We start from the raw sequence: 12,862 nt of genomic DNA on the forward strand, positions 1-12,862 counted from the left end.
CGCTGCTCCTGAACCCTGTCCACTGATTCCTGCTCCTGATCCCTGTCCACTGATCCCTGCTCCTGATCCCTGTCCACTGATCCCTGCTCCTGATCCCTGTCTACTAATTCCTGCTCCTGATCACTATCCATTGATTCCTACTCCTGATCCCTGTCCACTGATCCCTGCTCCTGATTCCTGCTCCTGATCCCTGTCCACTGATTCCTGCTCCTGATCCCTGTCCATTGATCCCTGCTCCTGATCCCTGTCCACTGATTCCTGCTCCTGATCCCTGTCCACTGATTCCTGCTCCTGATTCCTGCTCCTGATCCCTGTCCACTGATTCCTGCTCCTGATTCCTGCTCCTGATCCCTGTCCACTGACTCCTGCTCCTGATCCCTGTCCACTGATCCCTGTCCACTGATTCCTGCTCCTGATCCCTGTCCACTGATCCCTGCTCCTGATCCCTGTCCACTGATCACTGCTCCTGATCCTGTCCATTGATCCCTGCTCCTGATCCCTGTCCACTGATCCCTGCTCCTGATCCTGTCCATTGATCCCTGCTCCTGATCCCTGTCCACTGATTCCTGCTCCTGATTCCTGCTCCTGATCCCTGTCCACTGACTCCCTGCTCCTGATCCCTGTCCACTGATCCCTGTCCACTGATTCCTGCTCCTGATCCCTGTCCACTGATCCCTGCTCCTGATCCCTGTCCACTGATCCCTGCTCCTGATCCTGTCCATTGATCCCTGCTCCTGATCCCTGTCCACTGATTCCTGCTCCTGATCCCCGTCCACTGATTCCTGCTCCTGATCTCTGTGCACTGATCCCTGCTACTGATTCCTGCTCTGATCCCTGTCCACTGATTCCTGCTCCTGATCCCTGTCCACTGATCCCTGCTCCTGATCCCTGTCCACTGATTCCTGCTCCTGATCCCTGTCCATTGATTCCTACTCCTGATCCCTGTTCCTGATTCCTGCTCCTGATCCCTGTCCACTGACTCCTGCTCCTGATCCCTGTCCACTGATCCCTGTCCACTGATTCCTGCTCCTGATCCCTGTCCACTGATCCCTGCTCCTGATCCCTGTCCACTGATCCCTGCTCCTGATCCTGTCCATTGATCCCTGCTTCTGATCCCTGTCCACTGATCCCTGCTCCTGATCCTGTCCATTGATCCCTGCTCCTGATCCCTGTCCACTGATTGCTGCTCCTGATCCCTGTCCACTGATTCCTGCTCCTGATCCCTGTCCACTGATTCCTGCTCCTGATTCCTGCTCCTGATCCCTGTCCACTGACTCCTGCTCCTGATCCCTGTCCACTGATCCCTGCTCCTGATCCTGTCCATTGATCCCTGCTCCTGATCCCTGTCCACTATTGCCTGCTCCTGATCCCTGTCCACTGATTCCTGCTCCTGATCCCTGTCCACTGATTCCTGCTCCTGATCCCTGTCCATTGATTCCTACTCCTGATCCCTGTCCTCTGATCCCTGCTCCTGATTCCTGCTCCTGATCCATGTCCACTGATTCCTGCTCCTGATCTCTGTGCACTGATCCCTGCTACTGATTCCTGCTCCTGATCCCTGTCCACTGATTCCTGCTCCTGATCCCTGTCCACTGATTCCTGCTCCTGATCCCTGTCCACTGATTCCTGCTCCTGATTCCTGCTCCTGATCCCTGTCCACTGATTCCTGCTCCTGATTCCTGCTCCTGATCCCTGTCCACTGACTCATGCTCCTGATCCCTATCCACTGATCCCTGTCCACTGATTCCTGCTCCTGATCCCTGTCCACTGATCCCTGTCCACTGATTCCTGCTCCTGATCTCTGTCCACTGATCTCTGCTACTGATTCCTGCTCCTGGTCCCTGTCCACTGATCCCTGCCCACTGACTCCTGCTCCTGATCCCTGTCCACTGATCCCTGCCCACTGACTCCTGCTCCTGATCCCTGTCCACTGATCCCTGTCCACTGATTCCTGCTCCTGGATAGTACATGTGTGGACTGAGTTATTCAGAATCTGAGTCCGGCTTTGGATAAATAGCCTGCCAACAGATGTCAATCACTGTCTGTGGAGCTATATCCCAGCCCTGCCCACCACCTCTGGGAGGGGAGGAAGAAATATAGTACGTACCATCTGTTCAGAGTTGCCTGGGGACTCCTCACTTTCCGGTATATCACTGCCTCCTGAATACAAAATAAAAGCAGGAGATAAGAAAGTTCACTCTGCTCACACCTTGTCCAATTCATTGCGTCACTCATTAAAAAACACCAAAAAGGAACCAGCGAGAAATTGGGGATAAATTTTCCTGCCAGGTGACTGAGCAAACATGCCGGCAATGGAATTTATTGTTTAGCCAGTCAGATCTGTAATAGGGAGCAAAATGCTGATGTAAACTTCTACAGTGTGGGAATAGTGGGAGACATTCAAGGAGGAGATCCGGAAGGCTTAGGCCAAACATGTGCCTAAAGAAAAAGGCTAGGAATAACAATTCTAGAGCCCCCTGGATGTCTAGGGACTTACAGGGGAGGATAAAGAAAAAAAGGGAAGCTTATGTCATATACCGACGGCTAAATACAGTAAAATCTCTGGAGGAATATAGAAAGTTAAGAGATAAAATTAAAAAGGATACTAGGATTGCTAAGAGAGAGAGCATGAAAAATTCTTGGCCAGTAAAATCAAGGAAAACCCAAAGATGTTGTATAAATATATTAAGAGCAAGAGGGTAACTAAAGAAAGGGTAGGGCCTATTAGATACCTTGAGGATAATCTGTGTGTAGAGGCGGAAGATGTTGGTATGGCTCTTAACGAATACTTTGCATCTGTTTTCGCAAAGGAAAGGGGCAATGCAGATACTGCTATCGAGGAGGAGTGTGATATTCTGGATGAAATAAATATAGAGAGAGAGGAAGTATTAAGGGGTTTAGCAGCTTTGAAAGTGGATACGTCCCCAGGCCCAGATGAAATGCATCCCAGGCTGTTGAGCGAAGCAAAAGAGGAAATAGCAGAGGCCTTGACCATCATTTTCCAGTCCTCTTTGGATCTGGGCATGGTGCCGGAGGATTGGAGGTTTGCTAATGTAATACCCTTGTTTAAGATGGGAAAAAGGGATAGGCCGAGTAATTTCAGGCCTGTCAGCCTAACCTCAGTGGTGGGAAAATTATTAGAAAAAATCCTGAAGGACAGGATAAACCTACATTTAGAAAGGCAAGGATTAATCAGGGACATTCATAACTGATTTGTTAAGGGAAGATCGTGTTTGACTAATCTAATTGAATTTTTTGAGGAGGTAACCAGGAGGGTTGATGAGGGTAGTGTGTATGATGTAGCTTTTGATAAAGTCCCACATGGCACACTGTTCATGAAAGAGGTAGGAAGCAAAGGGTAATGGTTGATGGATGTTTTTGTGACTGGAAGGCTGTTTCCAGCGGGGTTCTGCAAGGTTCAGTACTGGGTCCCTTGCTTTTTGTGGTACACATGAATGATCTAGATTTGAATATAGGGGGTATGATTAAGAAGTTTGCAGATGACACTAAAATTCGTGTGTGGTTAATAATGAAGAGGAAAGTCATGGGACTAGAACCTCCACCTTTTTTTGCATGCTTAACGCCTACCAAACGCCCATTTTACCGCTGAAATGACATATATCACCCATTTTGGCACAAAATGGAAACTGGCGGGCATTTTTAGGAAACTTATCGCCGAGCGTTACATTCCCCATGTGCTTAACGGCAGAATCAGCAGAATGGGCGAAATCAACGCCCATAATATCGCCAAGCGTTACTTTCCGCACGGAATTAATGCCGAGATTCATTATTAACACCCGCCCACTGTTTTTTGACGTAACAAGCATATTTACCCAAACTACCGGCCATGAGATCGGCCAGCGTCAATTTCACCACCTCGCACACATATCGCCCACAATATCGCTCGCTCAAAAAACCGCCCACAAAAAGTGGAACTAACCGGAAGGAACATCAGCGGTGTGGCTCGCATTTATTAAATCCCACTCTTACATAAGGAGCTGATATCTGAAAGATTTGCCTGAAAGAGCGCTGATGTGAGTGACAACGCTGACACACTGCCGTTTGGGTGCAGCTCAGACATCAATGGTGCCCATCACCTTGGTGCCAGTTAAAGTTTATGTTGATCGATGTATTTAACCCTTTCATGGTAAGGAATCACCAATGTGTAATGGTCTAGCTATCTGAGACAATGCGCAACAAGGTGATGTTCAATAACAAAAATTTAATACCAACATTGGTCTGAAATCATAAGTATCACAGCCAATAACACCCAACACCCGCCCACACTCCACTTTTTCCATCAATTACATAAATCACATGTTCAACATGTCCAGCAACACAGAATACAAAGGCAAAGCAGGAGCGTGGTCCCCAGCCCCCATACATTGCAACAAATTGCATACACCCTGATAGAGATACAATACCGCCATCACCTGCGCACATGCACCTCATTTTCCTTCCCCCCTCCCCACCTCTACCTCTTCCCCTGCTTGCTCCATGGCGCCTGGCCGAGGAGCTCCTCAGTCGGTGCCTCATTGGAGGGGTAATGAAGGCAGATGCGGTGGTTGGACCGGTACAGGAGCGGGGGGTGCTGAGGGGGCAACATTCTCTGATGCAGAAGCAGGATCTTGGTCCTTGCTCTCATCTGTTGTTCGCAGTGGTGGTGCGGAACCTAGGGGTGGAGTGTTGCGCTCGGGGACCACTGGGAGGCCTGTGCCAGCAGTGTTCCTGGCTATCGCATTCAGGGTACTCGGTCATGATGGCCAGCTGTCGGGATATGCCCCCCCCAATGCTTCGATGAGCTGGTCACCAATGTCTACAGTCCTCCTGGACAACTGTACCATCTCTCCGCTCTCATGCTGCGCTCTTGGAACAGACCTGCTGCGTCCACGAAGTCTCTGCGGGGTCGGCACTATCCTGGGGGCAAATGGGGTGCCCTAAGGCGAGGTGCTTGGGGCCGGTACCTCCAGAGTGGAGGCGAAAATGGCCGGAGGACCACTAGATGGCCTTGGGGTGGAATGGCTTCTGGAGTGTGGCGATTCAGGTTCTTCGAAATCCGCGCTCTCATCCATCGAGAACAGACCCAGCGGATTGACGGGCGACAATCGGAGCTCCTCAGCACCAAATGTAGTAGGATTGTCCGCCAACTCCTGCCACGTGCCCCCACCTTCTGGCCTCTGTGGTCTTGCCTGGGGTCGTGCTGCTGGCTGAGCTGCAAAACACAAATGAGGTTATTAGAGGAGAAGCGGGTGCTAGGGTCACAAGGTGAGTCCAGTGCTACACACAGCATATACACGACAAAAGCACCACCGCTATCAAAATCATCACAGACATCACATTTCATGACCATCAACACATTGTGCATTGCAATGATTATATTAGGCCAGCAGTATTTCTAGGACAATTTTAGAAATCACCTATCATATATGATTGTTCAGATATGAGTGGGTGTGGCATCTATTGACTTTACATCACACAATGGTGTAAGCTTTACTCATGTGACATCACTTCAGGGTCTGCAGATGCTTCCGTGGCTGTCAGGGGGTGCTTCCCCACGAGTGCGAGCACCCGCTCCTCCATCTCAGTGATCGCTGGGGACTGGTGGCCCCCCACCCGTTCGCCTCTGCACAGACCTTATCATCGATAGCTTCTTCTGTAAAAGGTGACAGGACGACCTGGCATGAGATCATTGCGTGATATCATTGCTCGGTACTGTCACATACAACACATAACCGACAGATGTAAATATGATTATTATGATAATTATCATTCTTTACCTAAAGACGTGCACCGTGACCACAGGCTTTGAGTAAAACTTTCCCGGTAAAAGTGCAAGACCTCACATCTGCTGATAGTCATGACTGTTACAAATCAAATTATATAAATACATAATTACATGTAAATCAATATAATACTTACTCTTGCGAATCCCACAAGTTCGTTCCATCGTTTGCGGCATTGGTTGCCCTCGTTGGTCGCTGACGAGACCACCTCTGTTATCTCGGTCCATATCTTCTGGTATGCCTTTGGGGTGGGCTTCCCACGCCCTCCCTGTGTCACATCACCCCAGTGTGACTCGACCTCCTGCAGGAGGGAGGCATTTGCCTTGTCCGAGAACCTCCTGGCTCTTTTTCACCCTCCAACGTGCTCCTCACCCAGCTCACTGCTCTCTCCAGCGTCAGTCTCCATAGCCTGCAGTGATGCCTCCTCCTCGCTCTCCATTATAGGCCAAATTCGGACAAATATGTGGCTGGTAACAGCTAAATTTTTGTTTGCCCGAGCTGTGAAGCTCTAAAGTCTCCCTCCTTCCTCCCAAAGCAGCCACACCACACCCAGCCACGCCTTCAGTCCCTCTGAGCTGCCTCTTTCTCTGTCTCCTCTTCTGCGCATGTCATGATGACCCTTGACCTCCAGAATCATGGGAATCGAGCATTGCCATGCCGTTGCTAAGGACGGCCACACTTTATGGCAGAAGGTCAAAAACATTTAACGCAACTGCCTATTTCATATCGCGCGGTAACGCCGATTTTCAAAAATGGAGACGAGGTGGTTTGAGAATGGGCGAGAAGCCGGCGATCTGAAAACCCTTTTTTACCGCCCACGCTGGAAAATCGATAACCACAAAAGTGGAAGTTCTAGCCCATGGATTGCAGGAGGATATCAATCTACTGGTCAGGTGGGCAGAACAGTAGCAAATGGAATTTAATTCAGAGAAGTGTGACGTAATGCACTTGGGGATGGCTAATAAGGAAAGGGTATACACATTAAATGGTAGGCCACTTAGAAGTGTAGAGGAACAAATGGACCTTGGAGTGCTTGTCCACAGATTCCTGAAAGTAGCAGGCCAGGTGGATAAGGAGGTTAAGAAATCATACGGAATGCTTGCCTTTATTGGCCGAGGCATAGAATACAAGAGCAGGGAGGTTATGCTTAAATTGTATAATACACTGGTTAGGCCACAGTTGGAGTACTGCGTGCAGTTCTGGTCGCCGTATTATAGGGAGGACGTGCTTGCACTGGAGATGCTGCAGAGGAGATTTACGAGGATGCTGCCTGGAATGGAGAATCTTATCTATGAGGACAGATTGGATAGGCTGGGTTTGTTCTCATTGGAACAGGGGAGGCTGAGAGGAGACCTCATTGAGGTGTAAAAACTTTTGAGGGGCCTGGATATATTGGATAGCAAGGGCCATTTCCCTGGGTGGAGGGGCCAATTACGAGGGGGCATAGTTTTAAGGTGGTTTGTGGAAGGTTTTGAGGGGATTTGAGCGGAAGCTTCTTCACGCAGAGGGTTGTGAGGATCTGGAATTCACTGCCTGGAAAGATGGTAGAGGCAGAAACTCTCACCACATTGAAAAGGTGGGCACTTGAAGTGCCGTAACCTGCAGGGTTATGGACCCAGAGCTGGTAAGTGGGATTAGACTGGATAACCTCTTATTGGCTGGCGCAGATACGATGGTAAGTACTGCAGCAAATTGAATACGGCCAGGGTGATCTCCTGGACTAGTTTCGATCGCCTGCATGGGTCGGAGAGGAATTTTCCCAGATTTTTTTCCCCAATTGGCCTGGGTTTTTATCTGTTTTTTTGCCTCTCCCAGGAGACCACATGGCTCCGGTTGGGGTGGAGTGTAAAATGTTGCGATGCCTGGGGTATCACAGTTGTGTGGGGTAGCCTGGGTGCTCTTTACCAGTCCGCCATTGTTCATTGTTCATAGATTTATATGTAACCTTCAGGGCTGCTAACCGAGGGCTTTGCGGCTCTTTGTCGACCGGCGGGGACACGATGGGCCGAAATGGCCTCCTTCTGCGCTATAAATTTCTATGTTTCTCTGTAGTACAGGCCCTGGTTGGCTACATGAGGTGAGCATCGAGCAGCTGTAGGAAGCTGTTACAATATAACGTGCAAAGCACTACACTTTGTACAAACTACACGTAAGCAGCACCAAGGGGTGAGGGGTGGCACGGAGGGGCGGCACGGAGGGACTGCACAGAGGGACTGCACAGAGAGGCGGCACACACCTCTCTCAATCTGGAGTGATGACTGACAGTGAGGAGGAGAGAAGAGGGCTCCAAGCGACAGAGGCAATGACACGACAGGTCGATTATTTTTTAATCACATGCGCCACATTATCTCAGCATTTCCTTACAGGCCTGAGTCTCTGATCAGAAAGCATTAAGCGTTGCCAGAATCCGTCGTAATCTGAATCAAGTATCAAAACACATCTGAAGAGGAATTGCACAAAATCATACACTCATTTCAGGCCAAACTTCCTCTGAGGATCCCCCCTGCCCTAGCCTTGACCTCACATCTTTCTCCAGTTTCTCTCCGATCTCCCCTCTTAATCTCTCCGAGCTCATCCTGTCCATGAGACCCACTTCCTGCTCCCTTGACCCTATTCCCACCAAACTGCTGACCACCCAACTTCCTTTCCTGGCTCCCATGTTCGCTGACATTGTTAACGGTTCTCTCTCCTCAGGTACTGTCCCCCTCGCCCTCAAATCTGCCGTCATCACCCCTCTCCTCAAAAACCAACCCTCAACTCCTCCGTCCTTGCAAACTACCGTCCCATCTCCAACCTCCCTTTCCTCTCCAAAATCCTTAGACGTGTTGTCGCCTCCCAAATCCGTGCCCATCTTTCCTGCAATCCCGTGTTTGAATCCCTCCAATCCGGTTTTAACGAAAAAGCTCTCATCAAAATCACAAATGACATCCTTTGTGACAAAGGTAAACTATCCCTCCTCATCCTCCTTGACCTGTCTGCAGCCTCTGACACGGTTGAGCACTCCATCCTCCTCCAATGCCTCTCCACCACCGTCCAGCTGGGTGGGACTGCACTTGCCTGGTTCCATTCTTATCTCTCTAATCGTAGCCAGAAAATCACCTGCAACGGCTTCTCTTCCCGCTCCCGCATCGTTCCCTCTGGTGTCCCCCAAGGATCTATCCTTGGCCCCTCCTATTTCTCATTTACATGTTGCCCCTCGGCAACATCATCCGAAAACACAGCATCAGTTTCCACATGTACGCTGTCGACACCCAGCTCTACCTCACCCTCTCTTCTCTCGACCTCGCCATGGCCTCTAAATTGTCAGACTGTTTGTCTGGATGAGCAGAAATTTTCGAGTTAAATATTGGAACGACCGAAGCCATTGTCTTTGGTCCTCGTCACAAACTCCGTTCCCCAGCCACTGACTCCATCCCTCTCCCTGGCATCTGTCTGAGGCTGAACCACACTGTTCGCAACCTTGGTGTCATATTTGACCCTGAAATGAGCTTCCGGTCACATATCTGCAGCATAACTAGACTGTCTATTTCCACCTCTGTAACATCACCCGTCTCCGCCCCTGCCTCAGCTCATCTGCTGCTGAAACCCTCATCCAGGCCTTTCTTACCTCTAGACTTGACTATTCCAATGCACACCTGGCTGGCCTCCCACATTCTACCCTACATAAACTTGAGGTCATCCAAAACTCGGCTGCCCGTGTCCTAACTCGCCCCAAATCCCGCTCACCCATCACCCTCTGTGCTCCCTGACCTACATTGGCTCCCGGTTAAGCAACACCTCGATTTCAAAATTCTCATCCTTGTTTACAAATCCCTGCATGGCCTCGCCCCTCCCTATCTCTGTAATCTCTTTCAGCCTCACAAACCCCCCCGCCACCCCGAGATGTCTGCGCTCCTCAAATTCTGCCCTCTTGAGCACCCTGATTTTAACTGCTCAACCATTGGTGACCGTGTCTACAGCTATCTGGGCCCTAAGCTCTGGAACTCCCTCCCTAAACCTTGTCGCCTCTCTACCTCTCTTTTCTACTTTAAGATGCTCCTTAAAACCTACCTCTTACATATGAACAAAAGAAATAGGAGCAGGAGTAGGCCATTTGTCCTGCTCCGCCATTCAATAAGATCATGGCTGATCTGATCATGGATTCAGCTCCATTTCCCTGTCCGCTCCCCATAACCCTTGGCTCCCTTATCGTTGCATCTCCACCTTAAATATATTTAATGACCCACCCTTCACAGCTCTCTGGGGCAGAGAATTCCAGAGAAGAAATTCCTCCTCATCTCAGTTTTAAATGGGCAGCTCCTTATTCTGAAACTATGCCCCCTATTTCTAGATTCACCCACGAGGGGAAACATCCTCTCTGCATCTACCTTGTCGAGCCCCCTCAGAATCTTACACGTTTCAATAAGATCACCTCTCATTCTTCTAAACTCCAATGAGTATAGGCCCAATCTGCTCAACCTTTCTTCATAAGACAATCCCTTCATTTCAGAAATCAACTTAGTGAACCTTCTCTGAACTGCCTCCAATGCAAGTATATCCCTTCTTAAATACGGAGACCAAAACTATATGCAATACTCCAGGTGTGGCTTCACCAATACCCTGTACAGTTGTAGCAGGAATTCTCTGCTTTTATACTCTATTCCCCTTGCAATAAAGGCCAAGAATCCATTTGCCTTCCTAATTACTTGCTGTACCTGCATACTAACTTTTTGTGTTTCATGTGCAAGGACCCCCAGATCCCTCTATACTGCAGCATTTTGTAATCTCTCCCCATTTAAATAATAATTTGCTTTTTTATTTTTCCTACCAAAGTGGATAACTTCACACTTTCCCACATTATGCTCCATCTGCCAAATATTTGCCCACTCACTTAGTCTATCTATATCCCTTTGCAGATTTTGTGTTGTCAGCAAACTTGGCTACATTACACTCGGTCCCAACATCCAAGTCATTAATATAGATTGTAAATAGTTGAGGCCCCAGCACTGATCCCTGTGGCACCCTACTAGTTATCGTTTGCCAACCGAAAAATTAACCATTTATCCCGACTCTCCCGATAGTTAGCCAATTCTCTATCAAACCCCGTGACGTTTTATCTTGTGCAGTAACCCTTTTATGTGGCACCTTATCGATTACCTTCTGGAAATCAAAAATACATCACATCCACTGGTTCCCCCTTATCCCTCCCGCTTGATATATCCTCAAAGAACTCTACCAATTTGTCAAACATGATTTCGCTTTCATAAAACCATGCTGACTGCTTGACTGTACTATGATTTTCTAAATGTCCCATTGCCACTTCCTTAATAATGGACTCCAGCATTTTCCCAACGACAGATGTTAGGCTAACTGGTCTGTAGTTTCCTGCTTTCTGGCTCCCTCCTTTCTTAAATAGGGGCATTACATTTGCAGTTTTTCAATCCGCTGGGACCTCCCCAGAATCCGGGGAATTTTGCTACATTATAACCAATGCATCCACTATCACTGCAGGCACTTCCCCCCCCCCCCCCCCCGCACACTCCCCCTCCCCCCCACACACGCGCAACCCCCTCCCCCGCTCCCCACACACTCCCCCTCCCCCCCACACACATACACTCTCCCTCCCCTCCCCCCGCCGCACACACACTCCCCCTCCCCCCCACACACATACACTCCCCCTCCCCCCCCACACTCTCTCTCCCCCCCAACACACACACTCCCCCTCCCCCCCACACTCCCCTTCCCCCTGCCGCACACACACTCCCCTCCCCCCCACACACATACACTCCCCCTCCCCCCCCACACTCTCTCTCCCCCCAACACACACACTCCCCCTCCCCCCCACACTCCCCTTCCCCCTGCCGCACACACACTCCCCTCCCCCCCACACACACTCCCCCTCTCCCCCCACCCACACACCCCCCCTCCCCCTGCCGCACACACACTCCCCCTCCCCCCGCCGCACATACACTCCCCCTCCCCCCGCCGCACATACACTCCCCCTCCCCCCCCCACACACACTCCCCCTCCCCCTGCCGCATACACACTCCCCCTCCCCCCATACACTCCCCCCGCCGCACACACACTCCCCCTCGCCCCCACACACACTCTCCCCCTCCCCCCAACACACTCTCCCCCTCCCTCCCACACACACTCCCCCTCCCCCCCCCCACACACACACTCCCCCTCCCCCCCCACACACACTCCTCCTCCCCACACACACTCCCCCTCCCCCCCGCCCCACACACACTCCGCCTCCCCCCACACACACACACACTCCCCCCCACACACACACCCTCCACACACCCTCTTCCCCCCCCACACACACACTCCCCCCCCACACACACACACACCCTCTCTTCCCCCCCCCACACAAACACACTCCCCCCCCACACACACACTCTCACCCCCCCCCCCACACACTCCCCCCCCTCACACAACACTTCCCCCCACCACACATACACTCCCCCCCACACACACACACACCCTCTCTTCCCCCCCCCACACACACACACTCCCCCCCACACACACACTCTCACCCCCCCCCCCACACACTCCCCCCCCTCACACAACACTTCCCCCCACCACACATACACTCCCCCCCACACACACACACACACTCCCCCCCACACACACACACTTCCCCCCCCCCACACACACACTCCCCCCGCCCCCCCCACACTCTTCCCCCCCACACACACACACACACACACTCTCTCCCCCCCCACACACACTCGCCCCCCCCACACACTCTCCCCCCCCCACACACACTTCCCCCCCCCACACACACTCTCCCCCCCCCACACACTCTCTAACCACACACACACACTCTCTCCCCCCCCACACACTCCCTAACCACACACACTCTCCCCCCCACACACACACACTCTCTCCCCCCCCCACACTCTTCCCCCCAACACACTCTTCCCCCCCCACACACACTCTCCCCCCCACACACACTCTCCCCCCCACACACACACACACTCTCCCCCCCCCCACACACACACTCTCCCCCCCCCACACACACACACTCTTCCCCCCCCACACACACACTCTTCCCCCCCCCCCCCACACATTCTTCCCCCCCCCACACTCTTCCC

At 51.4% G+C, this 12,862-nt stretch overlaps 1 protein-coding gene across 3 annotated transcripts in view; it reads right to left on the reverse strand.

Moving 5' to 3' along the window:
* usp18 (ubiquitin specific peptidase 18) overlaps window positions 1-12,862 on the reverse strand; it is a 115,371-nt gene that overhangs the window by 100,774 nt on the left and 1,735 nt on the right. For all 3 annotated transcript variants that reach the window (XR_011596791.1, XM_070900725.1, XM_070900724.1), the window contains exon 2: window positions 2,108-2,160. Coding sequence is in view for 2 of the 3 variants with exons in the window: in XM_070900725.1 (XP_070756826.1) it covers window positions 2,108-2,110 (3 nt within the window). In the remaining variant the exon portion in view is untranslated. The remainder of the gene's footprint in view (window positions 1-2,107; window positions 2,161-12,862) is intronic.

The sequence above is a fragment of the Pristiophorus japonicus genome, chromosome 15 (assembly GCF_044704955.1).
Source record: "Pristiophorus japonicus isolate sPriJap1 chromosome 15, sPriJap1.hap1, whole genome shotgun sequence".
In the NCBI taxonomy this organism is placed as follows: domain Eukaryota; kingdom Metazoa; phylum Chordata; class Chondrichthyes; family Pristiophoridae; genus Pristiophorus; species Pristiophorus japonicus.